The sequence below is a fragment of the Semicossyphus pulcher genome, unplaced genomic scaffold (assembly GCF_022749685.1).
Source record: "Semicossyphus pulcher isolate SPU_LCO1_2020_fin unplaced genomic scaffold, fSemPul1.0.p SCAF_19, whole genome shotgun sequence".
Taxonomy (NCBI): domain Eukaryota; kingdom Metazoa; phylum Chordata; class Actinopteri; order Labriformes; family Labridae; genus Semicossyphus; species Semicossyphus pulcher.
Genome location: NW_027211692.1, coordinates 6,122,589 through 6,140,931, shown reverse-complemented (window position 1 = coordinate 6,140,931; position 18,343 = coordinate 6,122,589). Strand labels below are relative to the sequence as shown.

Sequence of the window (18,343 nt, the reverse complement as noted above, 5' to 3'; positions counted from 1 at the left end):
TCATACATGTTGAATTTGTGACTTTCAAAATATACAGTAAATGTATATTACAAATACATTTATTTCCCTTTTCGTGTTTACCTTTGGATGGATAAATGTATTACAGGGTATGCAAATGTATGTTTCTTGGGTAAAATAAAATCATGTGAATTAAATATGTAATTTTTATGCTGCTAACTTAAATGCTGTACCTGAAGCTGTTTTTCTGTTCCCATAATTTGTAATAACATCAATATTTTTCGACTAAAGGTTGCGATTTAATTAACCGTTTTTATGTTCAAGTGTGTATCCAAAATTGACTTTTAACTAATTTAATCCAAGTGAACTTATTAGTATTTATCATTACTGCACAGTAGGCTACTTATGATTTCAGGACACGGAGATAAATATGAATGAACAAAACATAAGAGCACTTAAAAAGGCAGTATGGTGCATTTAAGGTGGACCGGATATTTTCAACAACAACCTGGCCACGGTTCCTCGTTTTCTTGGGACGTCTGTAGCACGACACGGCAAGAAGGAGCGGTGAAATGTGAAATACACCTGAAACAAACGTACTGTATATGATACCGAAGTTCCTTTACGACTAGCTTGGTGAGCAACCCCATCAGAGACACGTCAACCTTAATGCCTTCCTTAAAATAATGAAAATGGAAGCGGATAGATAAAGTTCATTAGAACGGTACTGGATACTGTCCACGTCCACGAAAGTAACAGAATTAAAACAAAGTGAAGCATGTTCAAGATTAAATATATTTATGATAAATGTTTCTCTTTGCTATCTTGGAATTTGGGATTCGTCATGATTTGCTGTAACACGCATGCGCACAGAGCCCTGTAAGCGATGGCGAAATTCCTGACTTTTATGCAAGGAGCAGGGTTAGATGGAAAGTTATCTCGATAAAATTGGAAATCAGGCTAACATCTATCGATACTTGGCATCGTCAATGTCGCTCGCTAGTTACTTCGATCTGTTTTAGGAGTAGTCAATACGAGCGATCGTCGTTCATATTACGAGTAAAGCACATCTTCATCTTGCTAACTATTAGCTGGGTAGCATTAGTAGCTAACGCTAGCATGTCACATTTTGCCTTGTCTTGTGGTAATCTATGTAGCTAGCAAGTTATCCGTCTCAGGTGTTGCAGAAAATAGCTGGTCACCGGAGCTCGCTGACGTGAAAGATTTCTGGTATAGCTGCATCAGAATCATCACTCAGTGAAGTCTACTGCTGCTGTGCTGACTGACTGGGTGAGTAACGTCAACGTAAGCTCGCTATTGGTACTAACTGACTTGTGTTACTGACTGAATACGATGTATTAACTGTGTTAAATGTAATCTGAGGTTTGTTAATTAGCTGATTACATTGTTACGTTACAGTTGGATAGGGAAAAGCTATGATAACGCTAAACATACACACCTGTAGCTGGAGTAAACAATTGTCTTGGCTGCAAGGGAGCTAACCTAGTTAACTTGGCTATGGCAAATAAAGAATACAAAGTGTGAACATTGGCTTTAGTATTAATAGTGTTACATGTGTAATACAAATGTGTTTGTGTCTGTATGTGTTTGGAACCTGGAAACAATATTGTATATCAGGCAGAGATAGAGTTAGACGGTAAGGCTAAGTTAAATACATACACTAAATTAATAACCAGCTGTTACACCGTGCGAAGCTGGCTGGCATAGGAAAACATTTCTCCAGGTGTTTCAGCTTAACAGCCACATTAGGCTAAAACGTGGTGTAGTACTATACGTTATTATAAACTGACCAAGTGACAACAATTTCCAAATCTTTGTTATGATAAAAAATATAATGTTTAAACGTGAGGTCTTATTTCTTCAACATTATTAACTGTCTGTCTGTGTGTTTGTTTAATACCTGAGACTACACAAAGGTGTTGGATACACAGACTGTCCTATTATTCTACTTATTCATGGTGTTTTCCCCATCTCACCAAAACTGAAAACCAGCTGTGTCCTTGTAAACCGCTCTCTTAGCCACAGTCAAATATGATGTACAGTCAGGGTAACAACAGATGTTAACCACAATTTTCGAAATAGAAGTGATGTTTATTGTGCTGCAACAGGAAAGACTGGGCACAGGCTTTAGTGCAATGCACCTACAATCAGAGTAACTACAGGGTCAGCTGAATCTTTTCCTTAAAGGGAGAAAGTAATTACACTACGTGTTCATATTTTAGCAGAGGTAACGTGGCACTCCTACAACCTCCACATCCTCTCTATAATTACCTGTTTATCCCAATCAAATAGTTTAATATTTGGAAACACCATCAAATCTTCATTTCCTGTGTGGGAATATAATTCCACGAGGTTATGTCAAGTTTCTGAAACGTGGGTGGTCAGGGATCCCCCTTTGTTACTTTTCTCACAGACCCCTAAATAATTTTATTGAGTTGTCCTGTCCTGACATATGCCGAGTGATTTCACTGATTTACCTGAGGGGAAATTACAGCAGAAGGAGCCTGCCATCATCTGAAGCCTAGTGATAACAGGCTAATCTCATGTAGGTCCTCTACTGCAGTAGTTCCCTCAAACCCAGTTCATTGACCATCACACTGTAGACTGACTATGTTGGTTAAGCTTAAGGAGGGAGTGGCTAAAGCTAACAGATAAGCCAGATCACTGTGAGGTTTAGGAGCGCATGCGCTGGATTGTAATTAGGTTCAAGGACACATGTTACACTCTCGTGGTGCTCGGTTGTTTTTTTGACATAATTTTGTATTCTTTTTTTAAGTTTTTAGTCAGTGATCAGTCATTAATATGGCCCTTTTGATTTTTAATTTTCATTTCATTGTGTCTTAAAAGGTAGTGTATTATATACTTAGTTTCTATTGGTTTTATTTTTATGTATAATCTGTCTTGGCCAATTTGTGAATGATTTGTTGATTGAAAATCAAAATCACATGCCTAATTGTCAGCTTTTTGATATTTGTGTTTGTTTGCTATGTGATGGATGCGAGAACACATCTGACAGCAGTCAGTACTTGTACTTTTTATGTGGCCAGAGAAACTGTGTTTTTCCAATGAAGGAGTTATTATTTTTCTATAAACGGCAAGAACTATTTCCCCTCTCATTTCTCATGTGCCCCTACCGCTGAATTATCTTATAAACGTTATAAAGAGCTATTGTTATGCTTCTTTCTAATACATGTCACCTGACAGACATCATGCGCAACACAGTATGTCACCTGATGCCTAGTTTGTCTTTATGACATGAAGGAAATTTATTTTAATCCAGTGATAAGAAAAAAATGTTTTAGTGGTTTTGAAAAAGTTTCCTTTCCTTTTTTCCTATCCATCACCTCAACAAAAAGTGAGAAACACTGAGAGAGCACATTTGTCACTATTGATAAAGTTTCCCTCTATTAGATTGCCTCAGGTACAGGAGCAATAAACAAGCACTAACGTGAGTTTCTAAAAGTCTTTGCCTACATGACATGTCTATATCATAGAGGACACTACACCCAATCTATCCTCTTATTTGTCTGTGATCAGGCCTGTTTAGTTTGCATGAAGCAGCTGGCCAAACCCGACCCGCTCATTGATGCCATCAGAAAATATCTTTCAGAGTCAGCAATCGGGCTTCTGTGCCAGAAAAAGCTGCCAGTGAATGACTGGCAGTGGAAAACAACGGATGTGTTTGGAAATTAATTATGATGTGCGTCAAATTTCCACTCAGTGCAATTCAGCTTCTCATTAAGCCTTTACCGGACACAGTTATACATTTGGAGGTTATTTCTTAATGTCTTCTATAGTAGTAGGCATAATTTAGATCACTTAATATATGATTAGATATTAGTATAAGAGCAGCAACAATGTTTTTCTGGAGTCATTGTTGTATGTATAAGTAGCAATAAACCCTTGCATCATTTCTAGGAAAGATATTTGGTAGTGGTCAGTTATGGTCCTATCACCTTGTGGAACACAAAATCCATCTATCCTTAAACTTAGCCTTCCCTCATTTTAATGACCTTCTTAAAGCTTAGAGCCAGAAACAATAAAGTCCCAAGAATGCCCGTTTCTCTCTGTATTTTACAAAATTCCTGCAGAAAAACCTGTTTAAAAAAACCACATTATTTTCATGGTACTAAGCATTAACATAGTTGATCAAATTTTAACATGCATGTCGCAATACAGATTTTTGTGTACTTGTTTTTCATTATTTTCAAAGCAGTCACATCCCAACAATGTCCAGTTGTGGGTTTGTATGTGCTCATACTGTGAAGTAGGAGAGGGGAGAGAAGCTGCATCCTGTGGGCATTCTGGGTAATTGTAGTCTTCAGCACAGGTCAATTGACCGGCTGGGAGACTCAAGACGATGACACCACAAGTCTTTGTGGTTTACTTTGTACATTTCCACTGACCATGATTGCCTTTGTTGCAGGAGCACCTCTTCAGTGGTGTGAATGAGGGAGACATGGCAGACCACACCCCACCTCTGGAGTCCGGCCAGCTTCTCAGCCCTGAACTCCCAATCCTGGCCTCACCACCACCCCCAACTATGGTCAACGGGGAGGGCCCCCAGCAGGTACTTTCAGACCCCTTTGCCCTTATGTCTTTCTGACTTATGTCACACATGCTGAATCAAGTCTGCTATGTTGCCGTTTAGCAAATGTATGTAGTCTGTTGTGGCGTCCGGTCTACAGTTGTTGAACTGTTGTGTCTTCAAGGAAAATAGGACTACAATATGAAAAATGAGGCATGTGCTTTTTTCTTGTCAGAAAAATATTCGTTGGAAACTGATGCCTTAAAATGCACTACATTCATGGATAACAATTAGCAGGCACACTTAAACACTCTTAAGTAGTAAGACTAAAAGCAGTAGCATAGTTTTTGGTTTGACCAGCACAGTGTGGAAACACTTCAGTCAGTCTGATATGTAGTGCAGCAGAGGCTGAAGCCAGGGTTGTGTGTGTGTCATGCAATAATAAATCCCGAAGGTGTCTGACATCCTGCATGTAGAGTTGTTTTATAATATGACTTTGGAATATAAGGTGTCGCTGTATAAATTGGCTTAATTATGTTATTTTCTCATGAAGATTACAATACCCCAAAGCCAGCTGTATTGTCCATAAAAAAGTCTCTCTTTGTGTTGCCATAAAATTGATCTCCTTTAGTCTTGTAATTGCTGTAACTGAAAACAGCACAAAGTATCTCCCTCTAGTGAAACCTCATGTGTTCAGTGGCTTGTAAACATTTTCAGATGCGGTTCTTACTCAGATCAGTAATGAAAAAAACAAATAATTTTGCTGTTCTCACTTTAGCTGCTAATGGGACATATACATTGTTTCATAGGCAACAGGTGCTCGTTGGTTATGAGCCACATCTCTCTCAGTTTTGATAGCAGTGTTAGTGGATAGCGGTGCTTTATGGGTAGTGGGCATCTCTTGTCAGTGTCGGAGTGAGACTGAGTGGCCCTGACAAGCTTGGGTGATTTTCCTGTCATTTTGATGGTCATCAGTTCGATTTGCTTAAGTTTCCGTGACTTCCTGGGGGATAGCATGGAACCCACAGTGATATCTTTTCCGTCATTTCCTCTGTCTTATGCAGTTTGTCTAGATAAGACTTGCTAATATTAGCGCTGCCCTATAAACATGACTTTCCAGCCGCCTTGTCATTTTCCACAGTGGAAAAACCCTCACCTGAATCAGGCTTTGTTCACGTACAGATCGAATTTTGCTGGTTGTGTTGGGCTGTGAGAGTGTTGTTCTCATGGAATTCAGTTACCTTACCACCTCCCACAAAGGTTACCTGATTACCTGTACTCGTCCCCGGTCAGTGTTTGCAGTGTTTTATGAAAGCCAGCAGAATAACATGCTGCTGTTCCTTCCTGGCTTACATCATTACCACCCTGCTGCTCAGACCAATTTGAGACACTGCATGTTCATGATCGCTGAAATGTACTGCAATGTGTTCCCATGAGGAGGAATAACAAGTATCGGATAACACAGAGCAGTTCTTGTTTTTTTAACCCCAGGTAGATGGCTTTGTCTGTGTAGGCTATTCCTCTCAGATATATCAGTACCCAGACGCAGGGTCTACAATAAGATACCCAACAATCCACTGTTGTAGAGCCAAGATCTGATGTATTAGATTTCCATTAAATATATTAAATGAGGTTTAAGTGGTGGTAGCCGAAAACCACTATTATAAATGGCAACATTTCAAGTATGCCGGAACTAGTGCCTTCATAAATTTAGGCCTTCAGTTACACCAACAATAGCGAACAATGGGCAGTGACACACAGGGCTAATTTAAGGGCAGCCCTCATTACGATGTATTTCTCAGTAATTATACATTGAGGTTTCAGGGTCAGTATCAACCATCAGTGGTAATCATTTTCAACAATGCAATATGGGTGCATGTCTTTTGACAGTGCAGAGCTGGGTGTGAGTGTGTTCATGCTAGCATTGTCACCTTGCCTCAGAGTGACTTCTCCTGTAAGTAACGCTTAGATTTATAGTCAAGGCAGCATAATAGAGATAATGCACTAAGGTTTATGGAGTACAGTTATAGTTTAAATGTGTCTATTTTGTGTTTGTTTCATGTCCTTTATCCGAGTGGGACTTATTTAGATAAGAAGTGGCGGGTCATTCACACGGACACTCATGTTTGCTATTGCATGTTACTGAATTTCCCAGAGGGAGTCATCCCAAAGGGATCAATAAAGTTGAGTCTAAGTCTAAGTCTAAGTTTGAGGCTCAGGAGCAAAGAGACCAAAATGTTTGGGGTTTTTTTGGATTCTGTATTGATTTATCTTTAGTTATGTATTGATGTAATTATACTTTGACTTTTAATTACATTTTTTGACACATCAGTTCCATATGGGATTCTTTTTATTGCAGTGTCTGTGATTTTAACTGTATTCACCCTTTCATTGCATTATCTTTCTGGCTGTGTATATTCTCTCGGGGTGGGACAAAATATCTATATCACAAGATATTGACGTCCCAACTGGTGAAGATACAATTATTGTATCACTGGCGCCAAATATCAATATTTTAATTTAAAAAAAATTGAGCTCTCTGAACAGATCTTTCTGCCAATTTGAGTCACCGCATCATTGTTTATCTCAATTTGTGTCCAAATCTGTGAAACTGACACCCAATTGCACTGAATAAATACATTAATTCTGCATTTCACCTTTTTAGGGGCATTTTGAATTCTTCAGTTAATCAGATATTTCATTATATGATTGTCTTGCAATATATCACTATCGCAGAATCTCTGTATCGTGATGTTATCGTTATCGTGGGCCATGTATAGCATGAGTGAGTTACCCTGCGATTCCCACCCCAAATATACTCTTTGTAAAATGGCAATAGATACAGGGCATTCTCCTATTAAGGCACTTTTTAGTTCCTTGTGAAAGCACACATAGCAAAGGCAGTTTGATGACAGTTAATGAACAAATTTTATGTTTATTTATGAATTTAGACCCTGATGCAAAAACAGACTTCATTTTGCATTATCGGGGCTTTTCAAGAATAGTCGCTCGAGTATTGCTGTGAATAACATACAGACGAGCTTTTGAGTGTTGTGCGTCTGAGGAGGTGTGTAAATATAATGACAGCTGCAGAGTGAGGAGCAGGAACCACTGGAGGGGTCTGGGCCCTGACAGAGCGAGGCAGGGCCGCGGTGACAGTGAAGAGGATTCACAGCGATGGCTGACCCCGCCGTTTCTGACCTTTAGCTGGAGAAGCTGCAAGGACACCTCATTCTTTGTTCTTGGTTTCTTTATCCCGGTCTTGGCTTGGTATTAACGCTCTGTTGGACCAATTATTCTGAGTCAGAGAGGAAGCTGTTGTCTTGGGGTCATTACCTGAGATGATTCCTTTATAGAGATGACTTTGGCTACAGTATGATTCACTGCTTCCATCCATTTAAACCCCCCTCCCCTCCAAGTTTTATCTGCTCATGATGTTTGGTTTGTTGCTAAATTGGTAACAGATGAATCAGCGTGTTTCTGTCAATGTTTAAGCCCAGCTAATGGCTCATGTACTTATCTTTTTTTGTGCTGATGGTTATGTACGTTTTCTTCCATTTGCACATTACTCTTCTTCATTAGACCTTCCATTTACTGTTTCATGTTCTTCTGTGCTGATGGTTTTTAGGTCTGTTTGTTACTCGAGTCTGTTAGTGATAAAAACACCTTTGAGAAAAATTTGATGAGCCATTAGTAGAAATGGTTCATTGGCAGTTGTTTCCACTCTCTGTTATAAGTCGTTGCTGCTGAGTAGTTACTGTAAAAACCGACCTGTTGGGAAATGTATTTAATTACTAAATCTTTAAAGCCTGCATAGAGAATAGTAAATGGAGTAGAAATTCAACCATGGGTTTTTAAAATCTTCTTTTTTATTAGATTTGAAAATAAAAAAAACCTATTATGTTTGCTATGTGTGAGAGAACACTCTGCATTAAATAGTAACTACACAAATTGAACAGGGAGCACACAGCCATGAGTGCGTGGTCTGCTGGTGGCTACGTGCCATGCGTGGGCTAATGTTACTGTGGGATAGTGAGACCTCACTCCCGACTCAGCCGTCTTTGGTGCTGGCCTCGTATGCTATAGCCAGACACAGGAGACAGGGCCTTGGACATGTGCCCATCACAAGTTGCCAAAGGGCTTGAGATGTTGTGACAAAAATGCAACCCACACTGCCTGTCTCCTGGTCAGCCACTGAATCATCTGTGGAGATGGGGGTGAGCCCACTATTTGTCAGCTATCGTGAGGAGGTGGACAGAGCGTGACTCAGCAGTGTTTAGGACACTTTCTTCTAAGTCAGAGAGACAAGCCATAAAATCATTACTGCAGAATATTCAGAGCAGAAACAGGTGCTATGGAATATTTTATCAAGCAAATCAATCAATACTAATACTGAACTGAGTCCCTCTTAATAACACTGTAAGTACAAGTGCTGCAGCGATCAAGAGTTGCCCTGAGAGCTTTAAGCCAGCTCAATAAAACTAACACTAATACATTACGTGTTAACATTCAAGTTTCAGTTTTATTCTTTATTTGAAATGATAAGATCAGAATATTGTCATCAATATTTTACTGCAAACACTGTCTGGCTGGATGTATGGAAGGAGACAAACCTGAGAGAAAGCATGAACCACAAATCTTAGTTTAAAAATCACGAGGGGAGCATAAGGCTTCATCATTAAAAAAAAAAAAGGGGGGAAACTTTGTGCGTGGACTTTGCCTGGAGCAGGTTGACTGACCAAACAAAGTAACCAACCCAAAAATGATCTTTGCCAGGGTCTAACCTGGAACTCAAGGACAACTCTCAAACAAGTACATAGTGCCCTGGCCATGATAAGCGATTCCTCTGGAAAGACTACAGTCTACATTATTTCACAAGTCTGGGCTCTGCGGCCGAGGAGCCAGATGGAAGGTTCTCCTGAGGAGTGAAAAAGTACACGACAGCATGCCCGGAGTTTGCAGAAATTTATGAGACTTTCAGAATCCATGAGCTGAAAAATAATGTGAACACAAAAAGAGTAGTAGTAGAGAGCTCTGTATGAGGACATCCACAACCTATCATCTATCTAACACCATTTCCTTGGTGAATCCCCGGTGGTGTCAGACTGTGGGACATTATACAGGTGATATTAAAGGGAGCAAAGACCAGAGCCACACACAAGTGAATTCAGTGAGTTTTTCATAGTATTCTTATTAGGGTGCTAATCTAATGGTTTAGCAGGGCAGTGATCCTAATCATGCATCAAGGCCAATGCTGGAACAGTTTCAGTCCTTGATTTACTCTGTGAAACGGCATATTATGTGATAGAAGTCTAACCCTATGGAGAAAGAAATATAGATGTTTTTTCTTTTGTACTCTTTCTATTGCCCCTTTTGCACACAATAAGCTACCAGGGGTTGACAATGAGCACAATTTCCCACTGGCACAACGGGCTAGTTACTTTCCAAATTCACTGGCCCTGCCATTAAAACCACTGGTCCTGAAATAATTTGTTATTTCGGTATCATTTTAACATAAAATTTAGTTTCTCCTTATGTTAGTGTTCTTATTCCTGAATATGTGTTCAGTTGAGGAACTATAATAAACTCATACAAAAGCATACCGTCTCCTACTTTCTGTTGGCACACACACCACCTCGCGCTATGTGTGAGCTGCAGGTGTAGACGTTAAAAGTAAACAGTTCGCGACACGACCGCTCCGTGAGCGATCCGTTTACGTGCACCGGGACGAGTTTGCGCTGATAACGGAAATACACACACTTAACCACCTCACGTAACTGCCTGTTTGTCTCGATGGCGCATGTTTACAGTTTACAGGTGACACACAGACTCTGCATGCACAGCGGTCAGTTCACTCTGTGCGCTCATAAAAAGCTGCACTATGTGATATCAGACAGACTTTTCCTGTTTCTATGTGTGGGAAACACTGCTATTGGTGTTTCGCGGGTCATCAGCGTTTGTAAGAACTAAAATGTTTGTTTATCCCGGTAATGACTGTCTTGCAAAATCCATGTCAGTGGCAGATCGTGACACCATTAACGGTAGGCTGTTGAAACTGGTGTACCACCCACCCCTATGTTTTCCTCTTTTTTTCATAATCCAGTGCACTGTGCTTTTTTTTTCAACTCTTGCCCTTTCTCCTGGCATCTGACCAGGAATAGGGGTTTTTAAGAACATTTGACTAGTCCGTGGTAGCTTGCTAACGTCAATTAGCGTGTTCTAGAATGACAGTTGCTCTGGCGTTAGTGGAACAACTAGCGTGTAATGTGTTGTTGACAGCAGTAGTCAAAGTGCCTGCAGTGATGCTGACATCGGATGGTGAACACTGCGGGATTCTGCGTAGAAATCAGTCCCGTCCATCGGGACTGTGAATCTCGGGAGGGCTACTATATTTTGTACATTGTGGGCTAGTGGATCCAACTGGCACATCGGTCCAGTTAAATGCTTTATCTACTGGCCCGGGGGGGGGGGGGGGGGTTACAAACGTACCGTCGGGCACAGGGCCAGTGCTTATGTCGAGCCCTGAGCTACACACTAATATTTTAATGCAAAGCCCAAAGTCATCATCCATCAGTAGTCATTGGAGACCTTTCATAGAAATATGCTGAGACAGTGAACATGTACAGTAATTAACAGAGTTCATAGAAGGTTGATGGAAGATACTGTGTGGCTCAGGTTTCAGATAATGCATTGATGTACATGGTTGGCTATGTGCTTAGGAAACACTTTATGATTTTATGATGGAATACATGTAAGAGATTATATTCTCTGACGTAGTATAGATAAGAAGATAAGACATTTTCATAGGGCCTTGCTACGGCATAAACAGCTCTTGGAAAGATTTTATTCCCCAGCTGTTGTTTCCTACTGTCATGTAACATTTCCAGGGGGGTCACTGAGGGCGGAGAATCATCAAATTGCCTTGAATTACTATTGCACACGTAAGCATATGCCATCACCTGCGTTAGTTCCTGCCAGGATTTTCCCAGTGTCGTTTGGCTCCTGTTTCCGGTCCACCCAGCTGCTATGTCACATCAACACGCAGTAAACAATTAGGAGGAACAAATAGTGAGAAACCTGAACTCTGAGTCACCAGCAGCTGAGAAACGTCAGAGCTAACAGCCATGAACGCAGAGAGCAAGCCTATTCTCCGGGGTAATAAAACACAGCAGCGGCCGTCTGTGTGACAGTGTGTGCTAATTGATCCACACTCTCTTTACACAGGGTTTCATGGACGCAAATCTTTACAACAGTGGGAACTTCGGGACATACTGTTTTATGAATTGGTGGCAGTTTATCTGATTTTCATGCTTCCTGTTCTCTTGATATATTTTTCTTCCATGCAGACCTCTGTTAAGATCAGACCTGTTGTGAATGTGACCAGGAAACCGTCACACATTACAGTGCTTAGTCAGCTGTGTGAAAAGTAACCTTTGCAGCATCCGAGCACTGAATCAGAATCTATCCACTTCCAGATGAAGTCGGTCTGCGTTAGGTTTGTGATAGCAGCTACACATTCAGCGGTAGCATCATCTATAGCAGTGGCTTTGCTTGGCAAGAGCTCTGATGTATTTTGCAATAAATGTAACATTCCCAAATGTATTAGTGCTGAGCTTCGATGGAAATATGAGTTTGGTTTGTGTATGGATAAGGCTAACTATGATAGGTAGCTGCTTCAAGCAGGTGCAGGTGAGAAGATGAACGTGATTAAATCTCTACTGTGTGCTGCAATTAAATATATATTTTAAATATAATCCTTTTTTTTTTATAATTACTGTAAAAATAGAGAATTTGGGAAAAAACTGTTTTTATTTCTTGATTTGATCCATAACACCTTGATTGTGATGTGAGCTATGTTGGATTATAATATATGTATATATATGTAGTGTTGTTTTTTCTACCATTGTTCTTTCGAAAATTAATTTTTACTCCTTTTTTCCCTGAAGTCATATTATTTTATAAGCCTGCTATTCTAGGACCTTGATCGTTGCTGCAAGTGGTTATATTGATCTAATCCCTTAAATCCAGCTTTTTTATTTAACACCGAGTAAAACCAAACGGCTGGATTTAACTCTGTGGAGCATGTGCCATAGGTGCACCCTTTCTCAGCAGTATCAGTGACGCAGAGCGTCTGTGAACTCGGCACATGCTGATCAAGTGATCAGCACTGTCGCTTTAAGGAATGATCCATTTAGCATGAATGAGGACAGATGTTCGGAAGCGGTGAATACTTGCGAGCTCTGTTTATTGTGTCGCCGTACAAATAGTGCCCCTGTTTTGACTGTCAGTGGGCTGCTTTGTGATCTTTGAAGACAGTAGAGAACTGGAGGGTGCAATTGTCGCTAGCGCTGAAGCTCTGCAATTGAACTCCCACCACCTCATCTCCTCTCACATCGATCGGAGTATTAAGAGAGGGTGTATGGCATGTCACTCTGTGAATGGGAGAGGGAGCCAGAGAGAGTATGAGGGGGAGGGAGAGAAGGGAGGGAGGGAGAGGGACTGTAGCGTAGTCGTATATGTCAGCCTCAGAAGCTGCGTGGGTCGCTCAGCTCTCTCACGCCATTGTTGTTGTTGTGAAAAAAGGCAGAACAAAGGACTCCCCACGCTGTGGAACCCTTATACCTTTGCCGGCTCAGCTGTGCTATGATCACACCCCGCTGGAATGCTTTTGAAATTAACCATATTAAGGAGCACAGCAGGCGTTAACTGAGCTGGCACACAGTCAGTGACAGAGGCAAGAAGGAAACTGAATAGAAAACTGAGACATCATCCACTCCTTCTCATATTTGGTCCTGTTTTCTTGGGTTCATCCGCCTCCTTTTCCGGAGAGTGGCCACTGCTGATAAGGTTTCAATCCCTTCTCTGAAGGTTTGGCGCGGACATCGCCGTGGCTTATTTGTTGAAGGGGTTGCTGTGGATACTGACGGTAGGGAGGCTGCACTGGAGCCAGAGGCAAGAGTGAACAAGCCGCCTGCTGCAGAGAGTGCCGCTATGGAGCAGATGAGGCTGAACCAGGCTAAGCAAACATGAGATTCACGCCACACTTTCTGTGAAGGCTACATCCAGCGGGAGAGACTAAGCCCCATCCGCCTACATAGCTCCTGCTGCACGCCTCGCTTCACGCCGGTTTCTTTCTGGATTTTGTGCAGGAGTTGATGGAAGTGGAGGGTGTAAAAGACCAGCCCAGCCAGATGTGTTAGCATCGTAGGTCATGTGATTTCTCATGAGGGTTGGGTGAAGTTGTGGAGGGTCTGTTAGACCCTGGAGGATCTGTGACTGCATAAAAGCAACGCCTGAATGAGAAAGCGATGCGGGCAACAGTAAGTAGCAGTCAGATTTTTTGCAAGCTAAATTTCTTTCCTTTTATATTTTCTGAACATCGATGAATGTGTCAGCACTGATTTCACATGTAACTTCCAACGTGTAGATTAAAGTGTAGTGTAATAGTTTGCTTCCCACAGAATGGGGTTAACAACAAACATGCACATGCACCCGACTGTGAAGTGCCTAGACTTTGATTCAATTAGACCTCCCTCTCTCCTCTACGCCCCCCCCTCCCATTCTCCCAACCTCACCCCCCACCACCATCCACACTGCTGACGCTGCCTGTGTGGGTGTGTATGAACATATGAGCTTCTGTGTGTGTGGCAGTCAAAGGGCTCTTTCCTCTCCCTGCTGAGCACATGAATGGGAGCAGTGTCAGAGATGGAGGTGCTGATGATTTCTGTGCTTGAAGACAACCATAGCCAAAGCCCTTTGCCAGGGGAGTGTAGATTCTATGACAGCGACTTCCACAAGAGTGAGGTAACGAGCGCCCACACACATTGCCGGGCAACTAAAACCTAGTCATGTGTTATTTTGGAGTTTATAAGAACAAGTCAAGAGTGATGAATGTGAGAGCATTCAGAGGGAGAAGTTTCACAGTATCTTGATGTTTATTAATAATCTGACCTGTTGATTAGGTCAGTGAAAAACATTGTCAGTTTATTTTATTATTTAAGCTTTTTCTGTTATTGTCAAAAGAAGGTAGCGTTGTCAGAGATGTTGAAATGCTTTGAAAAGTTCCTTTTTTTTTATCAGGATATTTCTTGTTCTGATGCTCAAGTCTTTTCTTTTAATGACAAAAGCAGCATGACTCAGTGTAGGGGAGCAGTGTGTACCTGATATGTCTAACAGTGATGATGGTCTGAGATAGTAACAGTTAAGAATTGTTAGGTTCATGGTTAAAGCTTATAATTCAAGAAGACATTTAAAGAAGTACGTGGAGGAACAGTTTGATTACAAAGCATAATTTCTTTGACATTTTTGAAAGTTGACAAAATCAATCTTTTAAGACATGGAAGCATGTTAAAGGTGGGTTTGAATAATGATCAGATTCTTTGCTTTTTCCTCTTGAAGCAACATGTTGAATGTTCCTACTATTCTTAGGTTGTTTATCAGAGAAGATTTGATGTAAAATCTATACATTTATCATACTGCTCATTTTCAGAAACAATCCCAGATTCTATGGATGATGTGATTGAAATAGATTAAGTTAATTATTCAGTAACATTATATTAAATCAGGACAACAGTCCACACTGGAGAGCTTGCCACCACCTCAGCCCCCACAGTCTGTCAGTCCTGCTCTCAGTCAATATCTCTGATTCTGTGGTTCGTAACATTTTCTCTAACAATTAATGTAATGGAAAGTTAAATTAAGTGTGTGTGTTTTTTTTTTAAAGCTCTCTTATTTATATTGCTCTTACCTCCCTATGCATTAGGCATTTTAGAAATGCTCTTAATGGACAGATGGGAAATGCTTTTTCCCCCACTATGATATGATGTTGGCCTTATTGTGAACACCAGACAATTTGGTGCTTTTCACAGACATGTTGCTGCTTGTTTTCACACCACAGCCGTGGAGGAAACTTTGCAAGATCTTGAATTTGCACAATGCTCGACCGACTTTTACAAATACGTGTCACCTGCAGTTTCTGTTTTACAGTGAAGTTGTTAATGTACAAAAAGGGTTTCTCTTTGCAGAGCGAGTGTAAACTTAGATATTCAAATGAAATGTTGCTCTGTCTCTCCACAGGTAATCCTGGTGCAGGTAAACCCAGGTGAGGCCTTCACTATTCGACGAGAGGATGGACAGTTTCAGTGTATCACAGGTAAGAAAGCTGCTCTCTTTTTCCATGTATATTCAGTGTGATTCTGAATATATATAAATATTTGAACATATCTGGACACATAACGTATCCACTCATTAACCTCTACTGCAAACAAAGGAAACTGTAAATCTCTCCTTTGCAGAAATCAATGTGTTTTAGTCCAGAGAAAAGGACGAGTGCTTATAATAACAGCTACAACAACATTTTTAAAGGCATTGGTCAATCATACGGTTTGATCATGTGTTTTCATACAATCCAACCGTCTCTAAAAATGTGGTTAAGATATAATTCCAAAAACCACAGGCTGAATAAGATACAAAAAAAGTCCTAGCGTTACCTACTAAATATGAGTAGAAGCAACATTCCATTGCATTGAACAGCACCAGTACTGGTTGTAGCTTTTGCTGCAAAATTCTACCAGGGGTGCAGTATAATCTGTGGGCAAAGCTCTACTGCTCCAGCAGAGAGTGCTCCAGAGAGGAAAGAAACATATTGTGATTGTGCGCGTTTCAGGCATTGTGACCGCAAGACAAATGCCTTCTTGACTGCACTCATCACAGAGCTGCCGAGAGCCCGAGAAATGTGTGGCTCACTTAATATGCTTATTGCTCTGCTTATACCCTGCTGTATATGCAAAGCTAAAATGAGGTGTCTAAATACAACAGCAGACATGGAAAACATATAGCCTGTGAGATATAGTTAAGGTTAATAGTATAAAATAAGTTAAAAAAAATGTTGCGTTGACATATGTCACAATAATGAGCAAAGAAAATATATAAAACTCATGCATATTGTTTTATGCATGAGACTTCACATGTGCAAAACAACGTTTTTTATTATTTTTCGAGCTGCAAATTTCTTGCAATTATTAATTTTGACATTTAATTTGATAATCTGACAAAAACTATTTTTTGCAGTTTTTCAAAAGCGTGCATAGGCTCTTAAAAACAAGGGAAGAGGTTTTTGCTGTACATTTGTCTTTGGCTGAGTATTAAAATGTGAATGAGCTGATATTTTTTTGCTTCAGTATAATTTATGCGTCTGTAAGTGCCAAAAAAAATCTAATGAGAACTCTAAATATCTGTGCCTGTACATGCAGATCATCATGAATCGAGAGGCTGTTTTAAATTCAGTATAGACACCCAAAAAATGTTCATGTAATCATGACATTGATAAATGTTAGTGAAGTTCATAAAATTCTAATTTCACGTAGGTGCTTAAGTCTGAGCATCTTATTGAGTGTAAGAGTTTCAAAAGTGTAAGCCTTATCTGATTTACAGAGCGAGGTTATTGCTTAACCTCAACAGCCTCCCCTTCTACCTTAATTCATTCAGCTTCCGTCAGTGTGTGCAGTGAAAGGGGAGGGGCTTGGTCAGGAAGCATTGACGTATTTTTACAGAAATGATAACAGGATGACAGTCATGTCTCACAGCTCCCAGACTGCTCAATGACATAACTGCACCCAGACAGTATAGAAAAAATGTGCATCCTGAAAGAATGGGTTATATAAGTGTAATATGATTTTTTCACATAAATGCATCCACTTTATTGTTATTGATGTTTTTTATTACAACACTTCCAGTCGTACAGAATGTGTCACCACTACATTTTTATCCTGGACATTTTTATCCCGGGTCGTCATACTCTTGTGTCCAACATGAAAAAAAATCCTGTTTTTTTTTTTCCTTCATTTGCTTTGCTATCTAAATGTTATTTGGGATGCTGCTAATCCTGCTTAATTTGACAGATGATAAACTGTGCACTGATAAGACCATCATATTGTAAAATAAGCATGGTTTAATTACAGTGTGTTGGTAGAGGAGTTGGGACAGAAAGGCGGTGTTTGAGTAAGATTTGTTACATTCCTATTTGTCCTGATGACAGTCATTTCCTTTTCTCCAATTGTTGGTGATTGCTCTGGCTTTGTGACAGCAACAATGAAGTCTGGCTCCAATACGCCTCTGACATTGTAAACGGAAGACAGCTGGAGTAGTTGTAGGAGGCAGAGCTGTGGGGCAATAATTGTAAACGATTATGACAAAATGTAGTCGTCCGGGTTAACACAAACCCAAAACATGATTTGCTTTGTTTATGGTTTGCTCCTGACATCTCTCCATGCACTGACATTTCTGTTAGATCACAGGCCACTTTTTTTTCCTCTTAAACGTTTAATTTGATTTGATAAAGAAAAGTACGCAAATCGAAGGATGACAGCAGATAACGATTTAAGTTGTTGTTCTGTGTGACCACAGTACGTCATTACTTGACATTTCAGCTTAAATGTAATGACCTAAGTATAGAGCAGTGCTTATATCTCATGACTGAGTCACTTGTATTTCTTGTCTGTATCCTTGGACTGTGCATTGCCTTGTGACATATATGAATATCAATGGGGACAATAGGCCTTTGCAACAGGACTTAGGCATTCAGGTTTAAATGAAAAAGGAGCAAAGGCAGTGAAGTAAAGTGATGCTGCCCAGGCAGGGAGCCATCATACAGTTTGATCACGCAGGAACTCTTCTCCCTACTCCTGTCTGACTGAGCTCCCACCCCGGCCCCCCATTACGAGCTGAGTAAACCTTCCTAATGGGGAGCGAGCATACATGGTCTCTCCATCAGAGGAGAAACAAAGAGCTGAGAGGTGCCACATAGATCAGTGTGACTGCTACTAACTGGCCTGTCAC

General features: G+C 40.5%; 1 protein-coding gene across 1 annotated transcript in view; it reads left to right on the top strand.

The window, feature by feature from the left end:
* The first annotated feature begins 847 nt into the window (after positions 1-847).
* The window catches only part of fndc3a (fibronectin type III domain containing 3A), a 43,730-nt gene continuing 26,234 nt past the window's right edge, over positions 848-18,343 (top strand). The window contains exons 1-3 of the mRNA XM_069668408.1: positions 848-1,248; positions 4,406-4,549; positions 15,584-15,659. Of these exons, the coding sequence (XP_069524509.1) occupies positions 4,439-4,549; positions 15,584-15,659 (187 nt within the window). The 5' untranslated portion in view covers positions 848-1,248; positions 4,406-4,438. The remainder of the gene's footprint in view (positions 1,249-4,405; positions 4,550-15,583; positions 15,660-18,343) is intronic.